At 52.4% G+C, this 17,108-nt stretch overlaps 1 protein-coding gene across 1 annotated transcript; it reads right to left on the bottom strand.

Moving 5' to 3' along the window:
- Window positions 1–211: 211 nt before the first annotated feature.
- On the bottom strand, window positions 212–16,591 carry LOC142027794 (electroneutral sodium bicarbonate exchanger 1-like). Its single transcript, XM_075022004.1, has 24 exons — window positions 16,472–16,591; window positions 15,917–16,151; window positions 14,398–14,559; window positions 13,544–13,690; window positions 12,952–13,087; window positions 12,576–12,736; window positions 11,456–11,641; window positions 11,259–11,347; window positions 10,969–11,126; window positions 10,503–10,590; window positions 9,851–9,997; window positions 9,602–9,693; window positions 9,094–9,268; window positions 8,824–8,957; window positions 8,044–8,289; window positions 7,834–7,939; window positions 6,738–6,899; window positions 5,897–6,010; window positions 5,397–5,558; window positions 4,527–4,778; window positions 3,652–3,720; window positions 2,936–3,109; window positions 2,655–2,836; window positions 212–1,608 (listed from the first exon to the last, which is right to left on the bottom strand). The coding sequence occupies exons 1-24, from the start codon at window positions 16,589–16,591 to the stop codon at window positions 1,512–1,514; spliced, it is 3,594 nt and encodes a 1,197-aa protein (XP_074878105.1). The 3' UTR covers window positions 212–1,511.
- Between the last annotated feature and the right edge of the window lie 517 nt (window positions 16,592–17,108).

Here is a 17,108-nt window from a genome sequence, read left to right as displayed (position 1 = left end):
TTCTTCTAAGAAAAGTTGTATAACACCGTGAATGACCAAAAGGAGGAACTTCTCCACAGGCAGGATCTGTACAGTGTGCCAAGGGAAAATCCATCTGGGGTCTGCCCAATGCTGCATGAACGCAGGGTCCCCAGCATCTGAAGGGACCTAAGATTTACTTGCTACCGAGATGCCTCTTCTTGCTGCCTGTATGCCTTCTTCCTGGCTACGTTGCCTCCCAAGATCTTGCCCACCCCCAGCCTACTGGGGAGGGGGGGAATGTTAGAGAGACAGCCTTGATGCTGTGCCAGCACTGCTCAGCCATGGCCAAAACACTGCTGTGTTATCAACAGCTTTCTAGCTACCAGTACAGAGCACAGCACTACGAGGGCTGCTATGGGGTAAAAGAACTCCAACTCAGCCAGACCCAATACAGAAGGAAAGTGGAGGAACAACAGAGGGGGCAGCCCAGGGACACAGAGCCCCCCCCAGGTCTCATCTGGCCGCTCCTGTGACCATACGGTGTACTCAAAATCAAATACCTGAAGTGCTCCCTTAGATGCAGTGTACAGCCAGGGGACAAGAAGGTGGCAGTTCTGCATTTTGCAGCTCCCAGGCTGATGGCAGAGCCAAAGCAAAAAAACCAAAACCAAAACCAAACCAAGCAAGAGAGGTAAAACTGAAGCGCAGGGAGCAAATGCTTCTCTTTCACCTTAGGCCAACTGCTCGGACGCTCTCTATGCTGCCCTGCCACAGAGGGCATCCCTCTCGTACCAGTAAGAGACAGAAGAGTGAATTAAAGCCAGGACCCCAAACCAGACCAAAAACCCGGTCGTGATGAAGAAGAAAGTGGAGAATGCATCAAATATAACAGAAAATTATTTTGGACATTCCCAGTTTACATTTGGAAAAAAGAGGAAAAAAAAAAAAGCGGAGGAATTAGGTATTAAAAGAAGAGCACTGAATGATAAAGCAGTAGCAGTCCCTCTACCACTACAAACCCACACCCCCACACGCACACGTACGCACACAGACTTAACACCACCAAACTCCCATTGACTGTGACGTTCACCTCAGCTTGCTGGTCTAGAGACACTGAATGCCTGAAGCACACCAAGGATAACTGAAAACATCTGCATGGCTTTAATGGGAATCCTCCAACTGAAACAAAGCGCTTTCTCCCTCTGTCTGCGTTGGCACATCCCCGAGTCACGCTCTCGCTCCTCTCCTTCCAAGTCAAGATTCCTAAACGTGAAAAGCGGGAGTGGGGAAAGGCAAAGGGAAGAGAAAAAGAGGGAGAGCATCATCAGTGGAAGACCTGCCAGCTGCTGCTGATTCAGCCCTGTTTGGGGGACCACCCCAGCAGAGAGGAGCTGGTTTGCATGCCACGGTCCTCACTGCCTGTTCCCAGGGACAGGCTGTTTGCTCAGCCTTGCCGGCCAAAGCGTGGGAAAAGCGTAGGCGTGCACCGTCGCTTGCAGAGGAGCACGGACACGTTCGTGTGCAATCCTTTACCTTTTTCCTCCCTGGATTCAAAGGGTTTCTGTCTTCAAAGTGAGAGCCTTCCATACGGTCGTTTGTGACATTTCATCCAGGATAATAATCTCAGAAGGATCAGTCCTGCAATAAATATTTTACACAGCAATCCGTGATTATGGGAACTGATGCCACCAAGGGCATTAGCATCAGCAAGAGGAACAGCGGAGCCCTGAGAATCAAAGCTGCGCATAAGCATGGGAGGTTTTGCTGGATGAGGAGTTTTGGGAGGCAAGCTGGGGAGCTGCAGAGCAACAGCTCTGTGCAAAGGCTCTTGCTGGGGTTTAGCCCTGGTCCGGGTTCCTAAGCCACTGCTGGTACAGATCACGCCTGCAACTCCTCATGTGTAAGTATGAGGAACTCCAGCTACCGTAAAGGCGCTGATGATGCAAGGTTTGGGGGTCAAACGCGAGTGCTGCAGCCACTCTGCTTGGGGTCAGAGCCCTGCGATCACCTCCTGCAGCCCTGCCCCCGAATTTGATTTTCCCACCAAGCTGCCTGCTGGTTTCTGTGGGATGCCCCACAAAGAGGCAAGTGGAGAAAACTCTGCCAAACCCCTTCAAGCTAATCTTGCCGGGGGTCCTGGCGCTTGGTGGGGCTTTACCTGTCACTGCCTTGCTTTGGGATATCCATGTCACTGGTCTTCCCCACGTTCAGCTGAACTGAACTTGCAGCAGCAGCAGCTTCCATCGCCCTCCTGGACTCCTGAGGTAAAAAAGGGACAAATCACGTTCTCTGTCTTTGGTCAAAGTGGAGATAAGCTGAATGCCCAGCACAAACTTAGCAGTCTGCCCTCCCCTTCTGCCCCTTGGCAGCTATAGGTATTAGTGCAGCAGGGTAGAAACCGTTCACTCCAAAGGTTTTGGGGCAGGGGGATTGGGTGTTCAAAACACGATTATGAGCAAATCTTGCCAGCAGCAGCAGCAGCACCTTCTAATAATAATCATCGTAATGATAATGACCTTGGTGAAAAACGACTCGTTTTAAAAATTACACCTGTATTCAAGCGTTCAGCTCACTGCTACTTGAGGAAACAAAGGTTACAACGTGGGATCCAGGCTATTGGGATCTATTTCGATTGAGTGCTGATCTTCCCCCAACATTTCCAGACAAGCTGTAAGAGAAACAGGCAACCTCACAGCCCGACGGAGATGTCCAGCCCCGAGGACCCAGCAAGCCTTACCTCTTCTTCTTCTCTGGCTTCATTTCTGGCATCGTCCAACTTCTTCTTCCTTTCTGGCATAAGGTCATCCAGAAAGCTGAGCTCGCGCTTTGAGAAGCAGAAATCCATCGCTTTCCGGACAAAGACGAGAGCCAAAACCTTCACGAATAAGAGGGAAGATGCGGTGAGCTCAGAGACGATGCCACCTCTCATTCCAACGCTGCAAACACCCCGCTGCTGAGCGGCGGCAGCTCTTACCATCATGGGAAAGATGATGGCGGCACGGGACACCTTGATGGTCCAGAGCAGGACGAGGCAGGTCAGCTGGATCACCGTGAACAAATGCACCTTTTGCAAGGGCACGTGCCGCAGGTAGATGAAATCCGGCTGGTGTTTCGCTGGCATCCAAAACAGCTTCAAGCGATCAAAGAACTGCAAAATAAAAGGGAAAGGTTGCCGCCTTGGGACTGCGGCAAGTTTCTGGCCCTCTCGAAACGTGGAGGCGGTTTGCAGCATCTCGCTTGCCGTCAGAAATCCTGGATCCCACCGCGTTCCTCCTGGGAGCAGCACCCATTTTCCCTTCGCTCCATCTATCAACCGGCTTGCCCCTGAGAGCTGCCCACCAAACGGCAACTATTCCGTGCCGTTCCATTATTAGCATTTCTCGGCCCACTGAATCCCCCAGCGAGGATTTCCACCAGTGGCAGAAACTGCCTTCCCTTTGCACTGAATTCCCCCGCTTTCACGTAACCAAACACTGACCTGCCCTAAACCCTGAAACAGAGAGCGCTGAACTTGCCTGGTCCTCCCAGCCCTATATACCTCCTGTGCCTCCACCAATCTTTTTCTTACACAAAAGAGTTTCATTGCTTGCTCTGCAAGAAGTTTTTCCCATGCCACTGCTTTTTTCCCTGCTGCTACGGAGACAAAATACCAGGGAAACGACATGCTGCACGCTGTAAAAGAGTCCGTACCTGAATTCCTCTGAGCGACGACACACCCATGTAGAGAAAGACGCCATAAAGCACAGGCATTGGTATAAACTGGGGGGGGAAAGAGAAAAAAAAAAAAGAATGCAATCGTTTCTTTCTCCATATTGCATTTTCAGTATTACCACCCTCTTCCACAGGCACTGCCTAAAATTGCTTGAAGCCTTCCAGCTTCCATTCAGGCTTACAGATGGGTCATGTTTTAACCATTAAAGATTTTGTGCGCACGAGTGAGCTAAGGCTCTGCTTTAGGCTGAACTTTGGAGTTACCTCTCCTCAGAATACTCCTATTTTCCAGAAAGGTTGGAGGAAAATAGGCGATTTCACCCGTGCTACCCTATGCCGCATTCTGTGGCGGTAGAAAAACACTTCTGCCTAATCTTGGGGCAACAGGCAAAGGCCACAGGCCTCCTTTTAGCCTAGAGACGAGATTACTTTGTGGGAGGAACGTGCAAGGAAGCCCACGGGGATGACCTCAGTGTGTTTAGCTCCTGGGAACAGCTGCTCCGGGGCATTTGGGGAGCAAATTGCAGCCAGTAAAGGGCTGCCTGTTTGAAAGAGAGCAGACGTGCTGGTCTGAATATGCTCAGCTGTAACCCATAAACATGGGCGGGCCTGAAAGACACCCGAAAATTCAAGCAGTTGCGTTGCTCGCTTGCCTCGAGCACACCAAACGGGGGCCCGAAGGGCTGCAAAGCCTAACCGAGGCTGGTTCCCACCGTGGGTCAAGCCCCAAGGGTTGGGATCACCCCCTCCTCCTCCGCTCCACAACTAACTACTCAGGCCTGCAGAGAGGGGACTGTTTTTCTGTAACCTCCAACAAGCTCGCGGTTGTCGGGTGGTTTGCATTTTCCTCTCACCTTTAACACGGAAGTGAAGAAGACGGAGCAGCCCATGAGCCCAAAGATCAGCAAGCCAGTGACTCTCTGCTCTCGTATCCCCAGAAACTTGGGTTGTTCTCCTGGAGCTGAGCAGTCAGACTCTACTTTGAGGCTATTCACGTGGGTGATGGACAGGACGGTCGCAGCCACAAACCAGGGCAGCCCCATCACCGAGCACACCCCCAGCATCACGGCCACCACGAAAAGGTCCAGGTGGTACCCGCATCCTTTCTGCAGGCAGGAAAACAAGAAACAGAGCATCCCATAGCACAAGAGCAAGGATAACGTTGCAAGTCAGACTCAAACCCTGCTCGAGCACAGGTCAACTTCTTCAGAATTTAAAACAAGAAATGGAAACAAGTAAGGGTGTACGCAGGCTTTGCACAAGCACCTGGCATGAAAATCTGGCAGGAGTTCAGACACAAGGGATATGGGGAGCTTGTGCGATACATACTTCTCCAAAAAATACCCACCCACAACCCAAAACCACCAAACCGTTTTTTTCACTCACAAAGAAAATTCTACCACTTGCGAGGAAGGTGTGACTCTGAGTTATCCCTGGCAGCGCATCAAAACAATGCATTCCCCGCACCTGCTGCCGCTGCCGTTTCAAAACAAAAACGCGCTTCCATATTGCTCCAAGATTAATTTGCTCCTCCAAAAGGTTGCTCATCTGAACTGCCCTGTCACTTGCTCCCTGCATCATCGTTAATCCAGGAGAGCATCCTGCCACGCAGCCTGACCTTGTCCCAAACCAATGCCTTCAGAAAGCATCGGCAATAAGAGCTTCTCCCCAGACCTGCAGCCCAGAAGGGGCTGGGGCCGGGGTCATCTCTCGCAGGCCCTTACCTTCAGCTTGTGCTCCTTCCTGTTCACAATAACGGCACTGATCTGCTGGTCCATGAATATCAAGATGGTGCAGAGCAGAGCTGGGACGAGCGCAGCCAACACCGTCCACCAAGGGTTGGGTCCTATGGGGTTGATGAACCACCCGCGGTCGTCTCTGGTAGGCTGCAACAAAGCCCACACATCAGCATCGTCTCCCAGCCCAGGCACTCCACTGGCTTTCCTTTTCCCCTCCCTCCCTGTGTCAGAGCACCTCCCAGCCCTGGCTTCATGTCCCCCTCTCCCGTGGGCTTCAGCAGTGCCAGTCTCCTCTTTGCAAGCACCTCTAGGTACTTCTCCTGTAGGTATCTAGTTTTGGGGCCATCTTCTCGTTGCCAGGAGGAAGCAAGGCACTTGGAGGTGGAAGAGGAGATGGTCACACCACCAGCATCTCCTCCAGACTCAGCCCTGCCCTGCCCCGGCATCACCTTGTGGCACCCCCACGTGCCAAAACACCCCATTACCTTGAACGTGTGGGGGACCTGGAGCTTTGGCGATGGGATCCCAACCACAAAGTCAAGGAGCACCATGATGGCGATGGTGAGGAAAACAGCAAAGTCGCTCACCGTGGACCGTACCTGGGGCGAGAAACCAGAGGTGAAAGGGGCATGGCAAACAGGGCCGTAACGTGAGATGCAAGAGTTGCGGACATCCACAACATTCAGGCTGGTTAACCAAATCCCACCACCCCTCTGAGCACATGCAGCCTGATCCCTTGCTTAGATACTGTTGCTGTGTTTGTCCCCGTGAGATCTGGCGTCAGATAATAAAAAAAGCTTAATTAGGCGGACAAGGGTTGGTTTAAGTCAAAACCTAAAAATAATAATAATAATATTAAAAATAAGAAAAGAGATGTCTGCCACTACAGCTACACTCACAGCTACAACGGCAACAAGGCACTGAGGCATCCTTTAGTCCTCAAAAGGAACCTCCTCATTCGAATCTACTTTCCGCTCGAGCACATAATGCGCAGAAGGTAGGGAAAAAAAACCACAACCCCAACCCCCAAAACTTTGGGAAACCTGACTTCCTACTACCTGAGGAGGGGGAAAAAAAAAAAAATTAAAAAAAATCAAACCCCAAAAATCTTCAATCTGGGGCAGATCGCGAGGCAGGTGGGAAATGCTACGATGATTTTGCACTCACGGAAATGAGTGCGGGACATCCAAGCTCTTGGAGAGCTTGGCCTGCAAGGCCAACGTTTCCCAGCTTGACCATGGCGGGGCTAATACTGCTTAGTGCTCCAGGAAAGCCATTTTGGGAAACGAGTGTGGAGATGGACGCTGGCCACCATCTTCTACTTACTCTGGTTGGAAAGTAGCGGCTGGTTTTAAACTTCTTCAAGAAGCTTGACAGGGCAAAGGTGGCGAAAAAGAGGATGCAGCACCAGAGGAACACATCAGGCGTGTAGGGGCCGTCGCGTCCACAGGCAGGTCCTTGAAACTCCCCACGCAAATGCCGACATTCCTGGAGAAACAGAGCGTCAGGACACAAAGGCAGTGCACGTGCGGCAGGGAAACCTCGCGTAGCTAGGGGGTTTTGAGGATCTTGGTCCAAGATCCACGACCCTCTAACTGCTCCTGCCAATGGAGATTTATATGTAATGAGCAGCAGCAGCTGAACAAGTGACACATCGAACTATAGAGCGGAGAAACGAGATGTGAGGGGACACCATACCACGCACCCTCGGCACATCCTCTGCCTGCCATTCGAGCAATCGTGGCTAAAGAAGACACCAGAGGGGAAGGAAACACTGGAAACTCTTGGGGAGAGAGAGAGAGGGAAGAGGGAAGGAGGGCTAAAGACAACCATGGTAGGAAAGGAGGAGAAGAGACAAATCGTCCCTTCCCAGGGGAGGGCTCGCAGAACCTGGCCAAGAGGGGATGAAGGCCACCATAAGAGCCTGCCGCCCTAGGCCCGGGCTCTGCTTCCAGCCACAACAGCCTGAGAGGCTGCTCAGACATGCAAATTTATGCATGTACCTACAGACAGCACTGAACGAGAAAGCAAGGCCCAGAGTTACTAGGAACCCATTAAGGAGGCCAATTACTACCTTTCAAGCATGAACTTAAGTCCTACCTACAACTTCTACAATAATCAAACCACCCACTACTTAACCTTCCTCCCAGTCAGAAATACTGTCCGGCAACAGGCTTGAGGGGGACACTTGCTACCTACCCACAACGTTGGGGACCAGGTAGACTGGGACAAGGTGGACTCTCCTCCCGAGGACCAAGCGGTTTTAACAAACCACACGCTAGATTTAAGCAAGGACTTTTCCGAGCAGCACTAGCACAGTTTGAAGCCCATCATTCCCTGAAGGGCTCTGACTTTTGCACCATGCAAATGCCCCTGGACCCCGTGGCCGCGGCGCGAGGAAGCAGTGGCTCGGGGCACTTACGGTCACCGTGAGGTTTTCCCAGGCGATGCCAGACACGTTGATCCCGTTGCTCGCCCAGAAACGCAGCGTTTCGTTGCTGGGATGGGTCGGTGCCTCACACTTACAGCTGGGAGGAGAGAAGCCAAGACAGGGGTAAGGGAAAGGCGATGGAGGTGCAGCCCGCAGATCCTGCCAAGGGGCAGAAGCTTTCTCAGGGGGAAAAAAACCCACTAGTAGCTGGTGAGGAAGTCCAGCTTGCTGTGCATGTGCACAGGGTAGGTGTCTCGCAGGTGACTCAGCTTCTCCAGAGCCTCGTAGATGAAGATGATGCAGATGAGGGAGGCAAAGGCTTCTTCCGTGAAGCGGGTGACGTAGCACACCAAACAGCTGGCATCGGTGGCCACCAGCACTATGCACAAGAAGGCGGTCCACAGCCCAATGCACGCCCGCAGAGACAGATAGGAGAGCGTGTACTCCCTGGGAAAGCAAAATGAAACAAAGGCTGCAAAGGCCAGCAAGAGGCCCTGAGACATGCCTGCCTTCGGGGAAAACAGGGAGCAATTCTGGAGCGTGTCAAGGCTGCGGATGGGAAATGCAGTTTCCAGGTACTACTACAGAGAGCCTCGGGGCTGTGGTGCAGGGTGTAGACCCACAGGAGGAGAGGCCAATTATTTAGTTACCACTGTTGAACAAGGATCTTGTGTTAACACCTTGGAGGCTGCTTGAGGTCAGGTCCCTCTTGGGCCAGGTGGTGTTCTCCCACATCACCCTGACACTGAAACCAGCTGGGTTTGCACCCAGTCACCTGCTGCCAGCAAGCTGGGGCTTAATGATAAACCTTATGGCAATAAGGGTGGTTTATCTCCCATCAAAGCCATAGCAACAAAAGGACTGTCACTAAAATCTAGCAACTACCCCTAAGAAACAGAAAAGCAAAGCAAAGCATCTTTTCTCCATCACTGCCCCCTTCTGAAGGCTCTCGCAGCACCCAGCTGCGGCAGCCAGCCTTACTTGCAGAATTTGTAGAGGATCTTCTCAAACACGAGGACGGGTCCGGTGCTGCCGAGGATGGTGAGAGGTTGGCCGGCAAAGAGGCAATACACCACGCCGGCCATGGACGCGCCCAGCAGCGACTCCATGGCACTCTGTCCGGGGAAGAGAGGCAGCCGTGAGTAAATAAATCGTTAGGGAGAAACAAAAACCAAAGCCGATTCACTGCAGCGAGGACTTTGGCCTGACTTTTATCCTCCCCCATGCCCCCCAACAGAGAGACGTGCTCACTATCTGGCCATTGGTCGCCTCCCCCAGCAGTCCCCCAAAGGTGATGACAGGGGACATGCAGGCACAGTAGAGGAAGAGGAAGGACGCCAGGCACTGCAGGCTCAGACCATCCCGGAAGTCGCTCCAGAACCACGGGGCTTTCCGCTTCACGTCCAGGGTCAAACCTCCAAAGAGCCTGCAGGAAGGAAAAAGAAGAGAGTCTGTTCTCTTGGAGGAACACGGTGACTTTGCTTTGCTGCAGAAGGGCAATCAGAAGCACGGAGTCACTTTCGTGGCTAAAAAGAAGCACTCTCCTTCCTCCCAAATCAAGGAAACCTGCGTGCAATGGTGATGGCTGGGGCTGAGCCCAGCTGCCCAGATCTCCCCCCTGTCCAGCCCAGGGGACCAAGCTGGCAATGCGGAGCCCCTTCGTTGAACCAGCTAACCCCAAAGACCTGCTAGAAGGGAGGGTGCATGCTCAGATTTGAGAAGCAAACAGAAAAAAAACCCAAACTATTAAAGCTCCCACCTTCCCGTCCGCTGCAGTTCAGGGCCACTGTGTTTCTCCAGCGTGCTGTCAGAAGCACTGTCGTCAAGAGCTCCTGGCATCTTCCTTTTTTCCTGTTAAAATGGAAGTAAGATAAAGCTATGGACTTGTAACCGCTGGCTTGTTTTGCTTCTGGTCTGGCTCTGTGACTGTGTCAGAGTGGGACCTTGTGAATTTGGGCCCCTGAACAGCATCCCCAGCCGTCCCGCCCGTCCCCCTCGCGCCTCCCACCTGCGAAGGGACGTTTTTCGGGGGCTCGATTCGGATCGATGGATCCCACTCTCCTGGCGGCAAGACCGTGACCTGATCCAGAAACTCGTCGATGCCAGCCACGAGGTCAGCCCCGTTCTTGGCTTTATAGGCAACGTCACGGAAAACCTGCCAAGAGAAGACAACCTGGTGAGAGGACAACCCAGCTCGGAGGTCCTAACCAGTGCAATAAGCTCTTGGCTAAACGCAAGGCTTTTTCCCCAAAATTTCCTGCTGGAAAGGGCAGGAAATACTCCCCCAAAAGGAAAAATCTGTGCGTCAGGGCATTTGTAATCATCTCCCCCACGAGGCCCCCGTCCCCCATGGCACACCATACCCTTCTGCTTAAAGAGCAAGAGAAGTTTGACTGGCCCTGGCAATGCCACCACTGGCGACAGCGTGCTGGGGACCCCGGCAAGAAGGATGAGGTGCAGGATGCACCCCGGGTGGGATTTCAGCCTCCAGGATGTGGGGTGATGCAAATCTGCGTGTTCGCTTCGGGGTGAGAAAGAGGGCTGGGCTATTTGGAGAGCTGCGGGCAGCTGGGACAGCAAATCCTCTTCCTCACTACTTCAGAGACAGGGAGAGCTGAAGAAAGGCAAAAATGACCCGGAGCTATCTCATCTTGTCGCACCTCATCTGTCATGATAGTGGCCATGGACCTGCCGATCTCATGGTACTGATGGGCTTTTCCTTCTGGTCCAAGCAAAACAAACAGGAACCTGGGCAAGAAAAACAAAATGAGAGAGAGAAGAAGGTGTCCTTGCTCCAAGAGCACCCAAGGAAAGCCCTGGCAGCTCCCAGCCCGGAGCGTGGCTCAAGACGGGACACGTAGGCTCAGCGACGCCACGATGAATTTGAAATTCTTCAAAACCGACGGCAAATTTCATTTGGGGGCCAACTTTCATTACAATTGGCCGATGGGTTTAAAAGCTACAGCAGGGAATGGAGAAATGAAGGCGAGGAGATGCGGGTGGGGGAAACGTGCTTGCTCCCCCTCCCACTCGCCTTGTTCCCTTGGGACACCAAACTGATGCCTGCAACTCGATCTTTGGTTGGGTGTCTTTTTTACGGAAAAAATTTGCGCTTCTCATTCGCACCTTGTTGGGATGGGAACTTCCGTCATGCCCGAGAGGAGGACAGCCGGGCTCAGGCGGACAAATGCCACGATGGGCTGGTGAAGGAAATCCAGCTCTCCTACGAGCACGTTGGATGCTTCAGCCCCGGTGGGAATTTTCTTCATGAAGTGCAGCTCCGCCTGGGCACGACAAGCGATTTTCAGGCAATTACCCCAAAAGCAAAGCCCACAGCGCTCTGCAGCACACTCTCCAGCCAAGTTTGCAAGAGCAAATCTGGCCCTAAAGGCGTGAGAAAGCTACGAGTGTCTCACCTTGCTTAAATCCGTTGCTCTGCTCTCAGGGTTCACCCCATCTTTAGCTTCTGCAGCGGTGGGAGAAGGACAAGAGGTGATTGTTTGGGCTGGTAGGAAAAAGAAAGACACTCAGAAAGATGGACGAGGAGCAACTGGGACGCTTCTCCTTTGCCCGGACAAGTCTAATGGGGCCACAGCCCTGCAGAAAGCCTCACCTGGCTTGTAGAGGAGGTGCAGGTCTGACTGCCTCTTGCTCACATCAGCAAACGAGCAGACAGCGGGCAGAAGGTTGGTTGTCTTCTCGTTCTGATGGTGGTGCTTCCTCAAAAGGACTTCTCGAACTTGCGCCCACACGTGCTCATCAAACTCCGTGGACTGTTCTTGCTGGGCCAGGATCGTATCTGAGGATGGCAAAGGGAAACAAAGCCATCAGAGCAGAAACCCCAACAAGTCCCGACCCCCAAAGCCCCCAGGGAAGGCTGTGCCACACAGGCTGCACCCTAATGCCGGCTCAGCCTTGCATAGCAAGGCCTTTTAATAATGTTCAGCCTTTGCAGCCAAAACGAGAATTTTCTTCTGCTAAGAAACATGGCATCCAAGTGCTTATTCATCATTCCGCTAAGATAAATATTTCCCATTCTAAATGACGCAATTTTCTTGCCCGACCTGGCCTTTCTGACTCTACACGTTCACCCAAATTATAAGCGATCTATAGCACAGACGTTCCCAGAGCTTCCCGTGCTGATGGAGTGCAATTTGCCGAGCCCAGGGAGAAACGTGCTAAGAACGGCTCCGACTTCTCCAGCCCTTGAAAGGGCTGAATGGAGACCTGCCGCCAGTCAAAGATAACTTCTCCAAAGCGGCTTTTGCAATTAACTTCAAGTATCTTCCCCACAGAAATACACTGCTTGGTCATCGCCAGATAAACTCTGCCTTAAAACTCTTACATGCTGGATCTTAAGGCAAAAGCAAAAAAAAGAATGCGAGGAAACAGCTTGTAAGAAATAGTTCCTTTAAGGAGGTTCAGCTCTTACGCAGACTCTGTATTTCTAAGAGCAGCCTGCTAAGCCCTGACACACGCTCCTTTTTGGCTGCAGAATATTCTCTAGTGGCTTCTCCAACCCCACAAACTGCTTTCAAAAGGACCCCGCATTGGAATAAAAAAACGGTGCGACTGTTGCATGCCCAGTCTACATCCAAAAACAGCTCATGAGAAAAACACAGTGGCACTTCTGGAAAAGGACGTGCCATTGGGGCAGGGTTTGATTTGGGAGTGAAGAGCACCGTGGCGAGCTGAGCTCGGCCGTTCCCGGAGGGATGCAGCGCCCATGGTACCTGCAATCTCTTCGATGCTGTTGGCACAAATGTCCAGCAGCACCGACCCGTTGCTGATGCAGCTCCTCAGCTCGGAGAGGCTGTGCAAGGACAGCGTGCCAACGTAGGGCTTGCTCCAGCGCTCGCCGCCATCTTCCACGTCCTCCTCAAACTTCAGCCACCTGCGGACATCGGGTGCGATCAGCCCCATTGCAAGAAAACAGCCCCAGCTCTGCAACCCCTTTGACAGAGCCACGGGGTGGCAAGAGGAGAAGGCTCCTTGTGCCGCCACCTGCAGCTGCAAAAGCTTCGCATCCTGGAGAGGAGAAAGCAGAGCCCACGGGCGCTGCCGGTGCAGGGACTCCTCTCCCACCGCAGCCAAGCAGCAGGGATTTACCTTGCCGTTTCCTTCCACTCGCCATCTCGGCCCTCTTTTACACAGATCTCATCCAGCTCGGAGAACAAGTGGTGAGGGAGGTGCTGCTCGTCCTCCTTGCTCCTGAGAATGAACTGCACCCGCTGGGACGGGGAGCCTGGGGGCAGAAGGCAAAGACCCATCCCGTTACTGCGCCTGAACACAGCTCGTCACGCTCACGTGCAAAGTGGCCATCAGCACCAGTGCAGCCATAAACACTGGGCTGGCCCCTCTCCTCTGCGTCTGTCTGGGCTTGCACAGAGCCGTGGAGAAGGAGAAGCATCTAGTCCACCTCTGCATGAGGATGGGCTGCTTTCCTTCCCCACATTGCCATTTTTAAAGCCAGGATCCCTCTAAGGAAGACGAGCCTAAACCCATTATGCATTTAACTGCATTAAAAAAAACACAAACAAAAAAAAACAACAAAAAAAAAGAAAACTTGGGAAAAAGAGGGTGTTGCTCAATACGGCCACTTTCCCTCGGAAGAACAGCAACTCACTCAAACTAGCCACGGGGACCTGCTTGCAGAAGGCCCCAGCGCCCACGTTGCCCCCAGGAGTTTAGCGAATGCCGCGGTGGGACTTACAGTGGTAGCCCTGCTCCATCGGGGCAGAGTCCTTCTCCCGTTCCCCTTCCCGATGCTTCTGGCTGTGGCGTCGGTGATGCCGGTGGCTCTGCCTAACCAGTGGCATCCGCGCGCCCACGTACAGGGTCCGGTGGCCTGCGAAAAAGCAGCGGTTTTTGCAGCACTCTCGGCATTGCGGCAATGGTTGAGGTGGCCGGTGCCTTGCTAAGCCACGGTTATATATCCCAGGAGCAACGCCAGCTTCCCTGAATGTTATTTTCACTGGACCTCCTTTTTTCCAAGCCTATTTTACTCGAGCTTTGCAACAACACAGCAACAACAAGTGTTGGCTCTGGGTCATCTAAAAGTGCCCCCAAAGTATTGGACCTCTTCTCAAATTCCAGCTTCGGCTGGACAACACTCAGACTTGCTCATTAAGCAGCAACACAAGCTAATTATTTTCAAAATCTCTGTATGGCACGAGGCGACAAGAGACGATCAAATCAGTCCCATCGTAATGAACTCCAGAACAAAAAAAGAAAATCACAGCCCCGCGTCTGCAGCCCTGAAATGATTCTCCTGACCTCTCCAAGCCAGGAGCAGCCTCTGCGAGAAAAAAAGCTGTGAATTATCGAGCCCTGTGGCTACAACTCACACCGTGGCCTCCCGGGGGGCTTTTTCCCTCCGTTTAAAAAGCCGTAATAGTAAAAAACGTGACAATAACTGTGCTGCTTCATTGAGAAGCGCGGCACGTTTTGCTGCACATGATGTGACACCCAACAAGGCACACAGGAGAGACTTTGTGCAATGGGAAAACGCGCTGGGCTGGTGGCTCCTCTACCAGGATCTCAGCAGAGACTCACCTTCCAACTCCTCCTCCTCATAGCGAACACTGACAGTGTTGCTCCTTCTTCCCCGGTCAATCACTGCCTCCTCGTCATGTCTCTGTTTAGCAACGACAAGAAGGGAAAAGTTGGGGCTGGGGGTGGAGAGCTCCCTTACGTCCTCCCAGCCATCACCCACCCCTGCGTCCACGCGAGTCCACGAGCCATCACGCCTCTACGTGCCGCCTCCTCCTCCTTCAGGCACAGCCCTAAAACCACGGACTTGTAGGAGGTTTTCCTTCCCATACGCAAATAAAACAGCCCATAACATCACCTCTACTGTATACCACGAGAGTCTGGACGTCTTTAATACAGCAGGAGAGGGATGAGTGTTTCAGACCAAAAAAACCCACCTCCTGCTTTGTTCTTGAGGTTCCTGTCTAAAAAAGTGATTTCCAAACTGGAAAAAAACCAACCCCAACCCACAAAACTGCACTTTTGAGCCCCGGCTGTGCTACCTGTAACTCTTCCAGAAGTGTCATTTTGTAACCCCCGTTTGGGTTCATCCTCACGTCAGTCACTGGGTTTCGGGGACAACTGAACCTCCAGGTCAGTCAGGGGGCCCGATTCCCCAGGGACTGATGGAGTAGCCCTCACGGGAGGAGCTAAGTGGCACCCAGTGTGCACCAACTCCAGAGACACAATAGGGACCATTGTGAAATCACAAGCTATGATGCGGATCCAGGCAGCTACTTAAAGCCATGCACCCCTAGGGCCTTCCCGCTTGGAAAACTTAGTGCCTGGGGAGAAGCCAGCTCTGCTTTGAGCAAAAACTCTCCAGAACAGAGAAACTTCCTGCATGAGAGGTGTCAGGCTCAAAAGTGTGCAGAAGGAAAACCCTTCACAGGCTCGTTCACCCTCCTGAGAAGCAAAGCCCACTAGCAGCATCATGTTTTCTCTCTTTTTCTTTCTAACAGTAGAGCTGAAGCTCTAGCATCCTGAGGATAACAGGAGGCACAAATACGGTAGGGAAAAAGAATATCTTATTGGATCAATGGGTAGATTCAGAAAAAAACCCTGCTACACAGTAGTTTATCCTGGCTGCTAGCTAGAACCGAGAAGACTGTTTTTTCCACCTGGGTCAACAGTTCCGGTGAAACATACTACCCGCCTAGGACAGCTGCATCTGAGGAACAAGAATTAGTTATCTGCAATACAAGGAATAACAATGAGTCATTTAGTGCCATGATATTCATCAGGCTGCACAGAGAAACAAGAGACAAATGCATTTGAATAACCATGTCTTGTGTTACGTTTTAACCACTTAACATTCCGTGAGAAATACCCCAAGAGCTCAAGAAGAAAGAGCAGCAAGGCAGGAGACAGGTGAAAGCCTAGAGCGCCAGCTAGACGGAATGAAAGACCCTCTTCCTTCTCTGAAGCTTCAGCAAGGCTTCCTTCACCTGCTTGTTCCTCCGACTGTAAATGACGGGCTTCAAACTGGGGCTGACGAGAGTGTAGAAAAGGGAAAGAACTGTCTCCCTCCCAGAGGACTTACCGCTCCCGGGCCCCGCGTACATGAAGATGGCGTTTCCATAAAAGACACCCACCACGGTCGGGTGAGAGCCACATGTGGACAAGGTTTCGTGCCATCCTGGCACAGAGCGGATGCGCAGATCGGTGGCCGGGATGTCCAGGGAGGAAATCAGGATTAAGGCTAAAGGGAAGAGGAAGAAGCACACACAAACAGCAAAGATCAGGACTTTATTGGCAGGAGCGGCAGTGCAGGCCAGCTTTAAGACAGCAAGAATTTCACAGGAGAAGTGGACAGCCTCGCAGGGGCCACAGAAAGGCAGGTGTAAAGCCAGAGAGGCTTGCAGTGTACCAAATACGAACGCCAAAGCCCACAAAACTGTGGCAAGGGTGAGGCGCAGCCTCCAGATCATGATGAGGGCACAGCAGAGGGGACGGCAGATTGCCACGTAGCGAACATGAGACATCACGGCCAGCAGCACGCACGCTGTAAGTGCAAAGATTAAATAAAGATGGATCTGTGCCCCACACCCAGCAACGGAGAGGGTTCTGCCTTGTCCAAGGAGGCTCCTTAGCATACGGGGACATTGCTGGAGGCGTAGCAGATGTCCGCGATGGAGAGGTGGCAGAGGAAGAAGTACCTGGGGCTGTGGAGGCAGTAGTCCAGGCAGATACGCAGAAAGACAAGTGTGTTTCCCATCCGAGTGGCAGAGCAGAGGGCAGAGAAAAGGCCAAAGAGGCAGCGCTGCAGGGCTGGGGTGCTGCAGAACCCCAGGAAGACGAATTCTGTGACAGTCTTTTCATTCTGCACGCTGTGCTGGAGGTGAGGCAGCACAAACTGCGACCACGGAGATCTGGAAGCGAAGGAGCAAGGAAAAGGAAAGAAAAAGGAGAGTTTTCCTAAGAATGTTGTGTCCTTTACTCTTTACGCTGCAGCTCCCTTCTCCCTGTTTTTCCCTCTGACTCCAGTGAAAGGTGCGTACTACCCTCCCCACGCTGAGTGACGTACATCTGAATTGCAAGCTCCAATCTCCCTGCAAACTTTGAGCAGTTTGACCAATCTCGCACAACTTTGCTGCCTAGCTTGCCCTTGAAGTCTTTCTTTTCCTGGGTTGGTTTTGGTTTTTTTTTGCAGGGGGTGGGGAGGGGCAGGGTGTGGTGTCGCTGTTGGAGAAGATAAGATGATGAAGATTGCAGGTGTCGATTAAGGTGAAGCC

Source organism: Buteo buteo, unplaced genomic scaffold, assembly GCF_964188355.1.
Source record: "Buteo buteo unplaced genomic scaffold, bButBut1.hap1.1 HAP1_SCAFFOLD_56, whole genome shotgun sequence".
NCBI lineage: Eukaryota > Metazoa > Chordata > Aves > Accipitriformes > Accipitridae > Buteo > Buteo buteo.
This window is presented reverse-complemented; position numbering and strand designations above follow the sequence as displayed.